Raw genomic sequence first — 16,104 nt, forward strand, 5'->3', positions numbered from 1 at the left:
GCAAGTCATAAACAGTTTGTTTGTAAAGCTAATGCCCTCCTGCAGCATTTCTCTAACAGGTAAGAACCCATCAGAAACAGGTTTTACTTCCTCCGACATCAAGATGACCACGTTCTCGCTATTTTCCACACTGTGTGAAAGTAAGTATACCAAAGCGTACAGCAACTTCACATGAGCATCTCCTGGGATTCAAAAGAAGCTTGAGGCCTTTTTGCCCTTTTTTCCCAACTGGGAGGTTAAAGATGAATGTTGGTTTTTTGCTTGAGAAATCTCGAGAATGTCTGATTTAAAAAAAATCAAAGAAATCGGAGTAAAAATGACTTGCTTTCTCACTAGGTCATATTTTTAACAGCACATTATGTCCTCGTCCTGCCAAGAGTTACAGTCCTGCCGTCCCTAGGATTGAGGACTGAATTTGCAGTGTAGGAATAACCAGGTAAGACAATACCAGAAAAAAAAGAGCAGGAAAATCCTGAAGCTCTTTTGCTTTGCTTTGCAGGTCACTACACGGAAGTGCACTGGGAAATGAGATATGAGCTATGATGGTGATGCCCCTACCTGTCCTTGCACTCCTTCTTCCCAAATTCCCCTTCACCACTGCTCGCCCGGCTGCTGCACAGTTTCTTTCTGAAATTTAAGGCATGAAAACAAATCTCCTTTCCAATTAAGGGGCAGAGGCATCACAGCTGCTCCTTGGAGCTCTCTATGTGCTGGAAAAAGCCCTGTCTTCACAACTGATCTGTGGCACTCATCTGCCTGTTGCATCCCTCGGTGAGCCTAACCCCATGTAACTGTTTTTCCCATGGGAATAGTTTGAAACAGCTCTTCACAAAGTATAATTCCTTGTTATTGGAGGAAACAATGTTTTAAGCCAATCTGCCCAGGTACTTTTATGTAAGGATGTGAGGATTTGAGTCAGAAGCATGCAATAGCAACTTTAATGCCAAGCTCTGCCAAAAAAAACAACCGGGTGAAAGAACAGTAGAACACTAAAAAGTATGTAGCCACCCCCCCAACCTCCATCCATCTGCAGGAAGCTTTTGGATGGCTGAAAGGACAAGCTCAGGGGAAGACTGATGAAGGTGATTATTTATATATTGACATCCTGACAGATACCAGGGGGGATCTTCTGAAGGGACAGGATTGTGTGCAGCCTGAGATGGGGAGCAGCTGCCAAGGGGCACAACCCATACTGCTGAGATGAAATAGGGAGGAATGAAAAACCACTAGCTGACAGCCAGGACACTCTGACCATGAGATGGATAACACCGGTTTAGATCTAAAGGGTTTGGTGAAATAGGTCTCAACCAGCAAATTGTTAGATTTATTTTGCTGATCCTAAAATGGCAATAATGAGGGGGTAATCCTGTATGGGCAGATGTGGCCAAGTTGTTCTTTTTCCCCCAAAAGAGAGAAAAGTTACAGGCAAAGGAGGCTGGCGGGGTGCTACAAGGTCTAGCCGTCCTTGCAGTGAGTTGATTTCTCTTTCCCATCTCTTGATTGCAGAGCTTGTCTCCTGCCTTGGTCCAGAGAACAAAGTTCTCCCGGATCATGGAGAGGTTGAGCACCACAAACTCGGGAACTGTCCTTGCTATGTTGGAAGCTGACACAGATATCAGGCTGTCTGATGGGATGCATATTTGAGTGATGGACTATTTCAAAGTACATTGTGCTAACCAGACTTGCAGCAGTTGAAAGGAACCTGATGGCATGTAGTCTGGACTGATGATGTTCACCTGCCCAGGTCAATGATTTCTTGGTGAAATCTTTGATTAATGGATGCTCATGAGACAAAGGATGACTTCAGAAGTGTGTTTGGGGACTGGAGGGAGCCAGTGAGAGGGGGCTAAAAGAGGTTAGAGTCCTGAAACCAGAAAAGAGACAGTAAATAGGATGAGATGATGCTAATAGCCTGGGGGGCAGAAGGGCTTGCCCTGTCCCACTTGCAGCATGCATCGTGCTTGTCAGCGCAAACGTGATTTGGGGAGCCCCAAATTCACATGCACAGCATATGAAACAGGCAGAGGACTATAATCTTTTGCATGAGGTGTTAAAAAAAAAGCTATTGCTTCTGTCATACCCAACTGTGATTTAGAGCAAAGCTGTTCACTGCAAGGGCTGCTAATTTCTTACCACCAGCAGTTTGGGCTGCAAAGTGGAGTCACCACCTTCTGCTGGCGACCAGCCTGCATGGCAGCTGGTGCTGCTGAGTGCTTACACACCGCTTGGTGGGTGTTTGCCACCCAGCTGGGTTCCTCTTACACCTCTACCAGGCTCCCAGCAGCAGTTGAGGCTTCCTGCGGCTCAAAAGAAATAATTTAATCTACATGAAATTGGAGGTTTGGATGGAGACCAGGCACTGCAGATGTGCAGTGAAGGTGCTACCATCTGTACTCAGAAGCCTGCAATGTTGCCTGGTAGCTCACCCATTGCCACAAACCCTGCACCAAAATTTCAGATTTTCTTCCCTTTCCAACAAAATTTCCAGGTTTTGGAGTGATGGGGGCGTGGGGGCACGGGGAGGGAGCATCCCTCAAAAGTGTGAGCTGGACTATGGAATGGTGAGCCGTTCCCATGGAGGTTAATGTATGTGTCTAGGGAACACGTAGAGCTGTGTGGCATGGTTTCCTTTGGGTGTGGGTTCCTAGAGACAGGAAGGCAGCAGAGAGAAAGTGTCAGCCTTCATGGATGTGGCTGAGCTCCTGCCATGGCTGCATTGCTGCAGTTTCTCCTATTGGCCCCTATTTAGTTCAAAGTTGCATCCACTCCACCTCCAGTGGCATGTTTGTGCTGCCTAATATTAATATATAAATACTAATGATATCTATATAAAGTGAAGAGCTGAGGTAAACAGCACTCTACCAATTTATTCCATTTATTTTGCAGCTTTGGATTTCCCACATGTATTTCATCCCACCTGCCTTTTGCTAGTCAATGTAACACAGCAGTAGAGCAGAATGTTTCCTTCCTTCTCTGGTCCCCTGCCTGCATTACTGGGTGGCTGATACGCTCTTGAACTAGTGAATTATTTGAGGTTTGCTATCTCATGGTTTTCTGGCATAAGAAACCCAGCCTCTAATTGTGTCTCTTGTTTTCTAATGTAACCACTTCATTTCAATATTTATTCTTTTTAGGATTTATTATTATTTCCTTGCTTTTGATTAATTTTTGATCATGCGGATATGGTGCTACTCAATATAGAGCCCTTGTGTGAGTGCCTTATATATGCTTGGGCAGTTAGGACTGGGAAACTGCCAACTGCTCTGTGAAATGTCCTGAGATGTCCATAGATCAGCCTGACATCTAGATTATTTTCAACTCATTCCACCCCGTGATATTGATGACCCTGTCAGTAAGAGCTGTGGCTGTCCAATCTGGTGTTTTTCAGTCTCGTGGTCAGAGCTTCTGTTGCTTTAGGACATCTGACACCACTAAGCATTAGCGGAGAAGCTGTTGTACTGTTCTTGCTTCATGCGTCAACATGAAAACTGCTGTTGGGTGTGCATGTAGGGGCAAACTCTGGACACTAAGAGCCTTTAAGAGGTTTGTTATGAAACCGCAGACAGGACCAGTCAGTGTCAGGTGTGGGTGGGAGCTGACAGGTTGCAAGAAGCCGTGTTGGCTGGCCTGTGGACACTGCTTTCTGCAGGTGCCCCTGGCTCTGCTGCCATGTGCAGCCTGAGCTGTGCTGAACCTCTTGGGCGCTCCAGTGAGTGCTCCACATACTGCAGTCACTGCCTGTGTGGCTGTGGCACTCTGGATGCCCCTCAGAAAGGTGTCACTGTAGAGAGGAAGGTTCCTGCTGCCTTCCTGCTGGTCCTCACCCTCTGCTCCTGACGCTCAGCCCTGCAATGCTCATGCACTGGGGCAGAGCTGTATGCCGGATTCCTGTCCTTGGAGAGATCCGAGACCTTGTCTGCAGAGTGGATGGAGGTGGATGTGCCAGCTCCAACAGGACAGAGGGCTGGAGGCTCAGCGCCGTGGATGCAGATGTGGTGGGTTGTGTCTGCTCAGGCGAGGGGAGGGCGCGGGGTTGTGTCCCTGCTGCGCTGTCCCACAGGGGAGCTCGGCCTTGTCCTCGCAGCAGTGGTTTAACATGGCATTGGGTCTTCTGGGAAAGTAACTCGTGATGGCTCGTACCCGAGTAACACGTCTAAGCCGGGCCCAGCAAAACTCCCATCCCGGCTGGATATCGCCCCAGGCTGTGGGTGCCCGGGGCCGGCTCCCAGCGCCGAGGGAACAGCCATTACACGCCCGTGGCCCCCGGTTTGGACCAGACAGCGGGGACAGCGTATCCCTCGGGGTCTCCGTCACCCGGTAGAGCAAGGGGGAGCCCCGGAGCCCCGCGGAGCCGCCCTGACTGCTGCGCGGCTGCCCGGGCAGACGAGACGCTGGGGCTCGACCCAGCCATGGGGCTTCGCCTCCTGCCGCAGTTTGTCCCGGCCGCTGTGCCGTAGACGCGTTGCCATGGAGACGAGTGTTGCGGCCTAGGAGGGCGGCGGCGGCGGGCAGAGGCCGCGGGCTCCCGGCGATGTCGTTCCGCGACCTTCGCGGTGAGGAGCCTCACCGAGGGCCGCGGGTCGGGGGCGGGAGGACGGCACGGGGCACGGCAAGCCTCGGTCTCGGCTCCCCGGGCTGCTGCGGCTCGCTGCGGCCTGTTTGAAGCCTCAGCAGCCGAGCGGGTCCCAGTGCTCCCTTAAGTTTTTCCCGGTGGTTTCACTTATGGATGCAGGAGCAGCGCGGGCGCCTGGGGCCTCGCCAGTGCCTCAGAGGAGGACTGCAGGGGTTGGAGCCTTTCTTTAAACTGACTGGAGGAATAACCGCGGGGGACTGGCATAGCCCCTGCATGGCGGTGACCACGCAGACCGTAGTTAATTAACCTCGTGTACATGGTGTGTTTTGTAGAGAGAAGCTGTGCTAACATCGATTCGGCTCAGTGAATCTCTTGTTAAAATGTCACCTTTTTACTCAGGCATATTTTCTAGTGAATCATAGAATGGTTTGGGTTGGAAGGGACCTTAAAGCACATCCAGCTCCAACCCCCTGCCATGGGCAGGGACACCTTGCACTAGACCAGGTTGCTCCAAGCCCCTGTCTCCAACCTGGCCTTGAACACTGCCAGGGATGGGGCAGCCACAGCTTCTCTGGGCAACCTGTGCCAGCGCCTCAGCACCCTCACAGGGAAGAGCTTCTGCCTAAGAGCTCATCTCAGTCTCCCCTCTGTCAGGTTAAAGCCATTCCTCCTTGTTCTGTCCCTACAGGCCCTTGTAAAATGTCCTCCAGATTTCTTGTAGTCCTTTTAGGTATTGGAAGACTTTTTTAATCCATTCAGAATTTTTTTTAACAGTACTTTGCACAGGTCATATCAAATGGTAAATGAACAGCCTGCTGTGGCAACCAGCGTTCTCAGTAATATTCATGTCAGATATGTAAGAGGGAATCCCTGCTCTTGTTTTTTTTCAGATTTTACTGAGATGATGAGGGCACTGGGGTATCCCCGACTCATATCTATGGAGAATTTCCATACTCCAAACTTCATGCTTGTTTCTGAAGTGCTCTTCTGGCTAGTGAAAAGGTTGGTGATCAGGCTAGGATATGTTGGGGCTGCTGCCAGGGTGTGATATGTATGCATGGAACTGGCGTTTTGGTGTGAAACTGTTTTAAGAAGTTTAAAGAGGAGCATAATGATTCCGAGTCATTCTGTGAGATCTACTCAGATAGAAAATGTGGTAGTTAGTTAAGTTTGCAGATTTTTAGTTTAGTTGATTCTATGATTATACAACAACAACAGAAGTGGCTTAGTAGCTGAAGTAGAAAATACATCTTAGTCCTGACAGAGCTTCAAAGAATCATAGAATGGTTAGAGTTGGAAAGGACCTTAAGATCATCTAGTTCTAACCCCCGTATTGCATCTTTGAAGGTACGCACACTTGCTCAAAAGCAGCTGTATGTCTTTCACATATTCTACAAACTGTTACCATTCTGCCTGTATTTGACCCAAATTTGCCCCAAACAGGGTGATATATAGTGAGGACTTGTCAAAATACAGTTAGCTCTTACCTTGTTGCTGCAGTTGTTATTGGTTCAACCTGATATTGTCTGTTGTCATGCCATGTTTAAAAAACCCCAAAATGATAAAGTACTAATCTACAAATACCCAGTTTTAGTTTTACGCCCACATAACCCATTGTCAGACTTTGGTTAAATATTTATGAAGCTTGAGGTGCTAATCAAATTATACATAATTTTCTTTATCCCATGTAAGTGAAAAAATAAACCAAGTTTTTTAATTTACTCATAAGGTAGAGTAATACAATTGAAGCCATTTGCCTGCTTGCTATTTTTATCCCGTTAGTATCCAGTAAGCCTAATTACCGTGCTGTTGGATGTTTGAATACTGTTGCAATTTTAATAAAATAAGGAAATACTTACAACCATTCAAAATTGCTTGGATTAAGTTACCTACATATTCTTTAAAATACAGCTGTTACACTGAGGGTCTAAATTACTGGTTGTTTTCATTGCCTGTAAAAACATACATCAGTCCCGTTTAGTTTGTAACAGTAAAATAACAGAGCAATTGAAAAAAACCAAATAGTGTTTTAAAAATATGCTTCTTTAATGAACCTGAACACTTTTAAAAGCAGAAACTTCTGTTACAGATAACTGGGAATGCTGAGCCTAATGGAGAAGTACTTCACTTTCAGACTAAATAAGCACTGAACACTGACATCCTTTCTGTTATAAGGATCAGTTACCCTTGTCACAGGCAGACTCCTTTTCCAGCTTCTAGAAGCCTTTTAATTACACTTTGAAACAGAGAGCCAACTTTGCATGTGCCTTGCTCAAATTTCAAATATGATTTGGGAGCAAAAACGCTTTTTTGCCTGCCTGAATGCTAAAAATCTTGAAGCCTTTGTTGAGACTGGGAATTTACTTTTGCTCTTCCCTGGTTCCTGGAGGCTGGTGACTTCCAGAGGTTGCTGCACTTCACTAGTATTTTAAAGGATTTCACAATCTTTCAATTTGCTTTTTCATAAATTTAGTTTACTTTTGAAAGTAATATCTTTGAAATGGTGTCTAAGTGTGAATTTATCATGTGTATTTTGGGCATGTGGAAAAGTGGAATAGTCTTTTAAAGGACAAGGTGGCTGGTTTTATTATTACCAACAGTAATAATCTAGTACAAGTAATTTTGCCATACCACTGGAAAGACTGGGAGCATTAACTCAGTCATATGCTTGGTGTTTCAAATTGTGAAGCCACTTGTGATTAAGTTTAGTTTGACATATATAAGGAGTTTGTGATATCAGTAGTAAATTACTTCTGAAAATGAGTCTTTCACAGACTTGAGCCAGCTAAATTTTGCTCCTTTGCAAAACCAACTGAAAAGATGTATTAAGGACCCCACCATGACAATTCCTTTGGAGAAGTGTCTCGTGTTTTATAGCTTTTATGGTTTGTATGCAAATGCATTCCAAGATCTGGATCACCTGGGCTGCATCAGGAGCTAAAGATTTATTTTCCATTCTCATATGTGCTTGTTTTGTTTGGTTTTTGCCTCACAAATGAACCAGTCTCTTGAATATTGCACATGTATCTCTTGTCAGAATGTACACATGCTTTTTGCCACAGGTATGAGCCTCAGACTGATATTCCTCCTGATGTGGAGACAGAACAGGACCGGGTTTTCTTCATTAAGGCAGTGGCTCAGTTCATGGTAAGTCTGCCTAAGGAGTTGTGCTTAAGCACATTGAAATACTGGTTCCATATTAGCTTTAATGCTCTCTCTCTTAGCAATTTCCTTGCAATGAGTGGCTGAGTATGTATTGTATTCTTGTGCTGGATTGTATTTGGGTTCAAACTTAAACAGAGGAGATTTAGGTTGGATATAAGGAAGAAATTCTTTACTGTGAGGGTGGTGAGGCACTGGCACAGGTTGCCTGAAGCAGTTGTGAATGCTCCATCTCTGGCAGTGTTCAAGGCCAGGTTGGATGTGGCCTAGAGCAACCTGGTCTAGTGGAAGGTGTCCCTGCCCATGGCAGGGGATTGGAACTGGATGATCTTAAGGCCCCTTCCAACCCAAACCAGTCTATATGATTCTATGAATCTATGGTATGAAAAGTTTTTAAACCATTCAAATGGGTTCAGAAGAGATCCCAGCATGTTAATAGCATCATATTACTAACTTTGGATTCCTGATTCTTTTGTATGCTTGAACAGTTGTAACTTCTGGTGGTTTTGTTATGATATAGAAGCATGTATTAGTATTCTGTTGTATGCACCTTGCCACTTACTAGATCAAGCCATATATTTCTCAGATCCAAGCTTTTATCATGTTATGCATGAGCATATTTGAATTGGGCTAACAACATTTTTAGTCTCATGGAATAACATAACATTTGCCTTCATGCTTTCCTTGTTGTTTTGATGCAGCATGAGCCTTTGCTGTTATGACAGAGTTGTGTAGTGCTCTTAATCAGGTGGAGAATATTTAATGGAGCTGTGGGTGGGTGTGGAAACATTGGAAGTCTTATGCTAGTACTAAAGGTTAATTTCTTACACTTTTTAGAATTTCTAAAATCTATTAAAGTGACATTATAACCAAGCCAGCTTTTCCCTTCTGATTTGTGATGATGTCCACCATAAACTTTCTTAATTCTTAATTTTTCTATGTTCAGAATGTGGTACCCTTCTGTACACACTGGAATGCACTTTTGAGACATGGAGCATCATAAGATGTAGCGAAAGATCAATTTGGTTTGGAGGGATTTACCCCCCTCCAAATCAAGCATGTTTTAAAAGGATAAGTATTGAAGCAGAAATAATGTTATGCATACATTTTCCTTTGAATAGCTGATTTTGTGTAAGAAATCCCAAGGGTTTTGACGAATTACATAATATGATTCAGAAAAGGAAACAAATAGAAATTTCTCTATCTCAGTTAATATTGCAAGTTAATATGGGAATTATTGTAGGTTTTCAGCATTTTCAGAATGAGAGAAGCTTGTAGATTCACTGTCCATGGCATCCGCAGTTACCTTCTTCAGTAGCTAATAGCTTTATGCATCCACAGCCAGATGTGAGATATTGGAGACAGATTTGCCTCAGAAGAGAATATCAGGATAGATTAATCATCATGAAATAAAATGAGAGTACTGCTCTCCTTTTACTGAGCAAGGAGTAAAGATGTATTAATTTTTTACACAAATTATGCATCACACTGTGTTGCTGGTAGAGTAACTTGAGAACTTACCAAATGTGTCTTTTATGGACCCAAAAGTTCCTGAAGTGTTTGCAGGATTGAATTCTGTTGTTTTTTAATCATTTGCCCACCTATAACTGCTCTGGTGTGTATGGCTCAATACCTGGCTCCCACTCAAGCCCATTTGGATCCAAATTCGAGGTAGAGCACAGCAAAAGCCCCTAATGGGTTTAGTCTCGTAGAAACACATTCATGAAAACGTGCTTAGCAAACCAAGGTACCAAACTGCTTGCAAAAGGCAGATGTTTGTTTCTTAAAAAGTGATGGTGAAGCAGTTGATGTGATGTCTGCTAATAATCTTCCTGTGTGCTTTCCAGGAGGCATCATATGTTCAATTCCTATTTCAGTCTGTGGAGATTTAGAGCTGCTACTTCAGTTCCCTGGAGACTGTCCTAAGTATAAAAGAAGACAGGGAAATGAGAGCAATCCTCATTCTTCTTATTAAGAATGTGCCATTGTACAGGAAAGAATGCAAAATGTTTAGGCTTAGACAGGCTAATGGCTGGAGCACTCAGCTGGGAGCTCTGGTTCTGCCCTGGGCCTTTCTTGCATTCCCATTACACTGTCAAAAGTTGACTCTCTGGTAATAATAAAGCAGATTTTAAAGTAAAGCAAACTTTCTGGAGGTTGATGCCATTCTTGCAGTATAGTTCTATTTCTCTTTCCTACTGCATTCTAATAATTTCAGAACAATCTTCAGAATAGATGGAGGTGATTTTTAATGATACTTTAAAGCTATTCAGAGTTGTTATAAAATAGGTGACTGTCTCAAACTTTCCAAATATGAAGTTACCTTCTTGATTAAGCAGTGCCATTATGCCAGTCTGAAAAATATATGTACTTGTCTGTGTACTTTTTCCTCTTTTTAAGGAGTCTTTGAGAGAAAAAACTTTTTTTCTTTTCCTTTTACTAGACATTGATTTTCCTCTTTTGGGGTTGAATGGAACTGAAATTGGAATTCCTGCCTTTAACAACATCCTTTTATGGTGCAGTGCATTAGTCTTCTTTGCATAGGGGATGTTTAACAGATTCTGTCAATTTAATGACCTGCTTCTCTTAAAATTTAATACCTACTGTTTCTGTGATTAGGTTTTTAGATTCCTTCTACTGAAAGGGAAGGAAGGAAGGAGAACATATCTGGCTTTCTCCTTCATGTATTGGCTCATTTGGGGTCACACTGGTCAAGTTTTCCAAAGCCGTAAGGGGTTGTTGTACCATAACCCTTGTATTCTGCCAGCTCAGGGGGTGCAGGTTCCTCTTCTGGAAGTTTTGACTTTTCAGCTGAGTTTCTGCCATCAGGAAGCAGATACAGAGTCAGTTTCCTTTGCTGGGTTGAGATTTTGGGATGAGAGAGGCAAGAGGTAAACATATATTGGAAATGGAAATCTGATTGTAAAGTCACAAAGTTTGACATGATGCCTACAAAGAAACATGGGCCAAGACCTGTGTGTGTTTTTTCCTTTATTGCTTGAAAAGTTGGAGCTAAATCCGTGGTTTGAGATGTGATCCTTTCTCCCTTTAGTTTCACAGGGAATGTTCCTGCAGTCAGTTATTCAGTGAAGCTCAGTGCAGAGTGGGCAAAACTTGTACCAAACACTTTAATGTCTGAGTCTTTTATCCCACATTGAAGGTCTTGCACTGTCGCAGGCCGGGGGAGGGTGTGAATTATGGTAACACTGTAATACCAGAGTTGTGTAATACCACCAGTGAATCCTGGATAGATTCTTTCTGCCACACAGTATTCCCAAGGGATAAACATTTTAGTAGACAAAAGATACTGAAAATAAGATGCTAAGTCATTTGAGTGCTTAGTTTTCGTATTCATAACAATGATGATGATTGCATTGATTAATTTTTTATAGAATCCCAGACTGGTTTGGGTTGAAGGGACCTCAAAGCTCATCCAGTCCCAACCCCCTGCCACAGGCAGGGACACCTTCCACTAGAGCAGGTTGCTCTAAGCCCCTGTGTCCAACCTGGCCTTGAACACTGCCAGTGCCAGGGATGGGGCAGCCACAGCTTCTCTGGGCAACCTGTGCTGGTTTATTTGTGCCATCAGGAAGACTACCTCAAAGTTTTACCTGAAGTTTGGTGTTGGCTGCTTTTGGCTATTCCTTTATAATATAATTTGTCAGGAATTTCAGGAAGAACATTTGTGTCATTTCTGTGTCAGATGTATGATTTCTATTATGTTCTTTTTTCCCCTTTAGTATTTCGAAGTATAAAAAGATAATATAGTTTATAGTGGGATTTTTTTTTTTTTTCCTTACTGGTCTGTCTGTACTTGTCAGAGATGGAAGACAAGGTAATAGAATCACTAATATGGTAGCAGGGAAAAATGGAAGAGAAAAATAAAATATTCTGAAGGTACTGCTGGAAGAGAAGACAGTTAAATTGGGATAACTGATCTTATTCATGTTACTCATTAAGGGTGAAATTTACCTCTCTGAAAGATCACAAGACCTGGGCAGCACTTACATTCCATTTAAACTTAATTTGAATATAAGTGGTGCACAGGGGGTTAGCTGATCTTTATGCAGGGAAGAATTAATGGATAGTTTGAATTTTTTCATTCTGGCAATTATCCACAAATGTTCTGACATGCAGAAATGCACTCATTTCACAAAAATTTTTTCCAGAAACATCAGTAATCTGATGAGGCAAACTTGTGTTTCCAAACAGGAAGATTTAGTTCTGTAAAGCAGAGCATGGTGCTCCCCCAAAAAAAGTCTTTTGAGTGAAGTGTGAAGAGGTCAATGAGGATTTTGTTCTTTGTGACATGATGAATTCATTCTTTCTTCCCAAAGGCTACCAAAGCTCACATAAAGCTCAACACTAAGAAGCTTTACCAGGCAGATGGCTATGCAGTGAAGGAACTGCTAAAGATCACCTCTGTGCTTTATGATGCTATGAATACCAAGGGAGTGGAACATGTGGATTTGAGTGAGGAAGACAGCAGCAAGTTCAAGTTTGATCTTGGCTCAAAAGTAAGTAAAACTTGTACTCTTTTTTGGGCAGGGATTTTGTGTTAACTTATGAAAAGAAAGTTAATTTTCCATGTGAGTCTTAAGTAGAGAATGTTCTTGCATGCAGGTGGGTGTGGTTGTAACTCATACTTCCTGTAGTTGAGGTTATATGCTGTAATTTGGTTTACTCTGCGAATTCTCAACCAGAAGCATAATACAAGGCAACAGTGGCACAAAATTGGTTATCTTTGGTTTTGATTGCTGTTGAAATAATGGAAATATTGGAGTAGGCCAGAATAAAAACCATTTTCTAGCTACTAACCTTGTTGGCATAGGAGGAGTTTGCAAAATACTGACTGAAAGTTGGTTTTCAGCCCATTTGCATTGAAGGAAAAGAAAATCCTTCTGTTCCCCTAACAGACGTCAAGCTGTTCAAGTTCTTAGGATGAATTTCATATCTAGATATTAAAAGAAAACCCAACACTTTTTTAAATAAGAGGAATTCCTGTTGCTGCTTTTTGTTAGTTTTAGCACCTCTTTTATATGCTCATATTTTTAGTCTTCAATTCCTCTACAGCTGTACTATGTCCTGCCTGCTTGTTAGGCAGCAGTGCTGCTCTTCTTGAGAGAATGCCAGAACCACAGGCAGGTTTTCCTCTGTGGAAGTTTGTTGCATCTCTGAAGAAAGCACCCGAAGAAACAATGAAAACACACTTGTAGATGGTCAATATTCATTACTTATGCAATGTGTTAGTCACATATGTATATGTATATGTATGGTATATATTGGTATATATACTTTTGCATGTGAAAAAGGTGATGTTTTCCTCTGCCCTGGACAGCACGTGAACCAAGAACTGGCCAAGTCACTGTTTTAAAGAGGGTTTTTTTTGTGGTATTGGCCTAAAGTGGCTGGGGTTTCACCCAGAAATTTATATCTAAGTGGTGCTTCATCTACCATAGAATCATGGAGTGGTTTGGGTTGGGAGGCCCTTGTCCAAAGCCCCTCTCCAGGTTTCTTGTAGCCCCTGTAGGCACTGGAAGCTGCTCTAAGGTCTCCGCTTAAGGAGCCTTCTCTTGTCCAGGCTGAACCAGCCCAGCTCTCTCAGCCTGGCTCCAGAGCAGAGCTGCTCCAGCCCTTGGGGCATCTCCGTGGCCTCCTCTGGACTTGCTCCAACAGCTCCATGGCCTTCTTATGCTGGGAGCCCCAACAGAAGTTGTGCTTGCTCTGATTCCAGTGGACACCTTCTTCAGTATTAGAGTAGAATTTCAGCCACTGGGCTGACCTGTGCAATTTTAACATCAAAATGGGAAAAATTTTACTCTTTGTATTTCCAGATTGCTGACCTGAAGGCAGCTAGACAGCTTGCTTCCGAAATCACCTCCAAAGGAGCAAGTATGTATGACTTACTTGGCAAAGAAGTTGAACTAAGGGTAAGTGCACTCTGGAGAGTGTATAAGAACTTGTGTTCACTGGGTGCTGCAAAGGGAAAAGGTGAAAAAGTGTCACTAGTTCTTAATGACTGCATCTAAAATGAACATCTGTGAGTTTGAAGGAATGGGTCTGAAAATTTGCATTTCCTTTCCACTCATATTCATACTTGGATTGCAGTAACCCTGAGAAAACAGTTTGGCATTTTCTCTTTAGCAGGAAACTTAAACACTCTCTGTATAACTGTTTGGAAATATTAACTTCATATGTATGTTTTAGTGGTGGGGATAGATATATAGTAAAAGATAAATGAGTAATACTGTCAAGTTTTCCAAGTGCAAGGCTCTTTATTTCTGTTACAGGAATTGAAGGTGTCACAATTCCTGCAGGATATGTGTTCTTCAGCTTAGTCATAAAATCACAAGCTGTCGCATGAGGTCATGGATGTGTCCTGCAACACTGCCCATAAGTCTTTCAATTATTTTCTTAAATGCATTTATCCGCTATGCTGGAGTTTCTTTATTTTCTAAAGATAGGCATTTAAAGAAGGGAAACCCTGAATGTTCTAGTACTGGTTTTGGAAATCTTCAGCTCTGCAATATCTGAGCTGGGGGAAGTGCACCCTGTAAGAGCTGGAGACTGTGTGCCTTGAGGATTAATGCTCCCAGCTCCTAGTTTGATGGAGCACAAGTGTTTTGAAGGGTAGGTGATGTACAGGGAAGATTATCTGTGGAACACTGCCTTTTCTGCTAGATACATAAGTCAGCATGGCATGCAGCAGTGTGAAAGGCATTAATATTTCAGGAGAGAGATGTTGTAAGCCAGTTTAATTCAACATACACAATTGTCACAAAATCATTAATCAGTTACTTCTCATCTTGCATTCTTTGCTTAATTTCTTGGCTGTGAAATAGTTCTCACATTAATGCTACCTAATGTGTCAGTGTTTGCTTTGGAGCATTAAACCCTTTTTTCTGTGTATCGCATCGCTGAGAATTCTACACTAAAGAGTCACACATAGGTCAGTAGAAGGCAACGTTTTTCAAAAGCACTCAAGCATTGGTTTGAGATTGAATATTATTTCATCTCTCTAAATCAAGGCTTTTAGGAGTCCAACTGACTTGAGAACTGGGCCCTAGAAAAGGGACTTGCACAAGTGCAGTGTGCTGAAAGCATGAAATGAAAAATCAAGAGATGAGTGAGTGCTTCAGTGCAGCCACTTCTCACTGGGTCCATTAAGAAATCTTCAATGGGAGACTATTTAAAGGTGCAGTATCTAAAAGGGTGGTTATTTCTTACATACAGTAGCGAGCGCAGGTTCTTGTGGTGTAATGACTGAGTGCACAAGGTGGAGCTAACTAATCCTATAGAGGCACATGGTTTATATTTTGCAGAAAGGTTTGACAGATTGAACTTGCTGACTTTAAGAATCCTGTCTTGGGAAAGACGTCCTTTGCTTCTCTCTCAGCTCAGAGTTTATATCCTAAAAGCATAAGGTGACGTAATGACAGCACAGTCAGAGAGCAGCAGCAGACACTTTCATGTTCTGTTCCTTATAATTTGTGACTGGTTCCAGCCTTCTTCAGTGATTTGTTAAATCTGAAGAGTGCTTTTTTGGGTTGTGTGTTAAATGGCAAGCTTGGTATGGTACATCAGTGTGTGACAAATTTGAGACTTGAGCCTGTAGCAAAGCAAATAGGTTTCAGGTTAAAAACCACAAGATTGCTTCAGTGGAATTTGTCAAGTTTTCTTTTTTTAATTATAAGGGCCCAACTCTGTGTTTCACTTGAAGCATGATATTTGCTCATCAAATGAGAGCCTTAGAGCCAAATGCTGCTGGTTTCTTCCATTGCTGTTAAGTCTAAGTGCCCATGGAACTCAATGAAGCTGCAGTTTTTGTGAAATAGCCAGTGTTGAGTGCAGTAAGCAATTGCCCTCTTTATTTCTACAAGACAAGAAAAAATAGCCTCAAGTTGCACCAGGGGAGGTTTAGATTGATTATTAGAAAACAATCCTTCACTGAAGGGGTTGTCAAGCACTGGAACAGGCTGCTCAGGGCAGTGGGGGAGTCACCATCATTGGAAGATTTAAAAGATGTGTGAATGTGACATGTAGCGACATGGAGAGTGACGGACTTGGCAGTCCGGCTTAATGGTTAATCACAATGATCCTAAAGGTCCTTTCCAACCTAAACAATTCTGTGATTCTATGATTTCACACATCTTCCCTGGATCCTTCACAGAGCTGGTGAGGTGCTCAGATCACGCGGCTTGCAGATCCTCTACCTGCCCTTCCCAACTGATTCCAGGTGGGCAGAGGTAGAAGCGCAGTTATTTCTGGCTTCATATGGGAAATTAGGGCTTTGTCTGTAGGTATCAAATTAGTTGCCATTAATTTAAGGTTACTTTTATTACTTTTTAATGTGAAGATTATTAATTTCC

General features: G+C 42.9%; 1 protein-coding gene across 4 annotated transcripts in view; it reads left to right on the forward strand.

Annotated features, from left to right (window-relative positions):
• Window positions 1-3,947: 3,947 nt before the first annotated feature.
• The window catches only part of CLUAP1 (clusterin associated protein 1), a 69,458-nt gene continuing 57,301 nt past the window's right edge, over window positions 3,948-16,104 (forward strand). Inside the window, exons 1-5 of one of the 4 annotated variants that reach the window (XM_030482887.1) lie at window positions 3,948-3,995; window positions 5,464-5,575; window positions 7,636-7,720; window positions 12,073-12,252; window positions 13,570-13,665. In XM_030482887.1, coding sequence (XP_030338747.1) covers window positions 5,475-5,575; window positions 7,636-7,720; window positions 12,073-12,252; window positions 13,570-13,665 — 462 coding nt within the window. In that variant the 5' untranslated portion in view covers window positions 3,948-3,995; window positions 5,464-5,474. Of the gene's footprint in view, window positions 3,996-4,436; window positions 4,554-5,463; window positions 5,576-5,901; window positions 5,921-7,635; window positions 7,721-12,072; window positions 12,253-13,569; window positions 13,666-16,104 lie in introns of those variants that run through there. The other 3 variants (XM_030482886.1, XM_030482888.1, XM_030482889.1) reach the window with 3 other exon arrangements.

This window comes from Strigops habroptila, chromosome 4, assembly GCF_004027225.2.
Source record: "Strigops habroptila isolate Jane chromosome 4, bStrHab1.2.pri, whole genome shotgun sequence".
NCBI classification, from domain to species: domain Eukaryota; kingdom Metazoa; phylum Chordata; class Aves; order Psittaciformes; family Psittacidae; genus Strigops; species Strigops habroptila.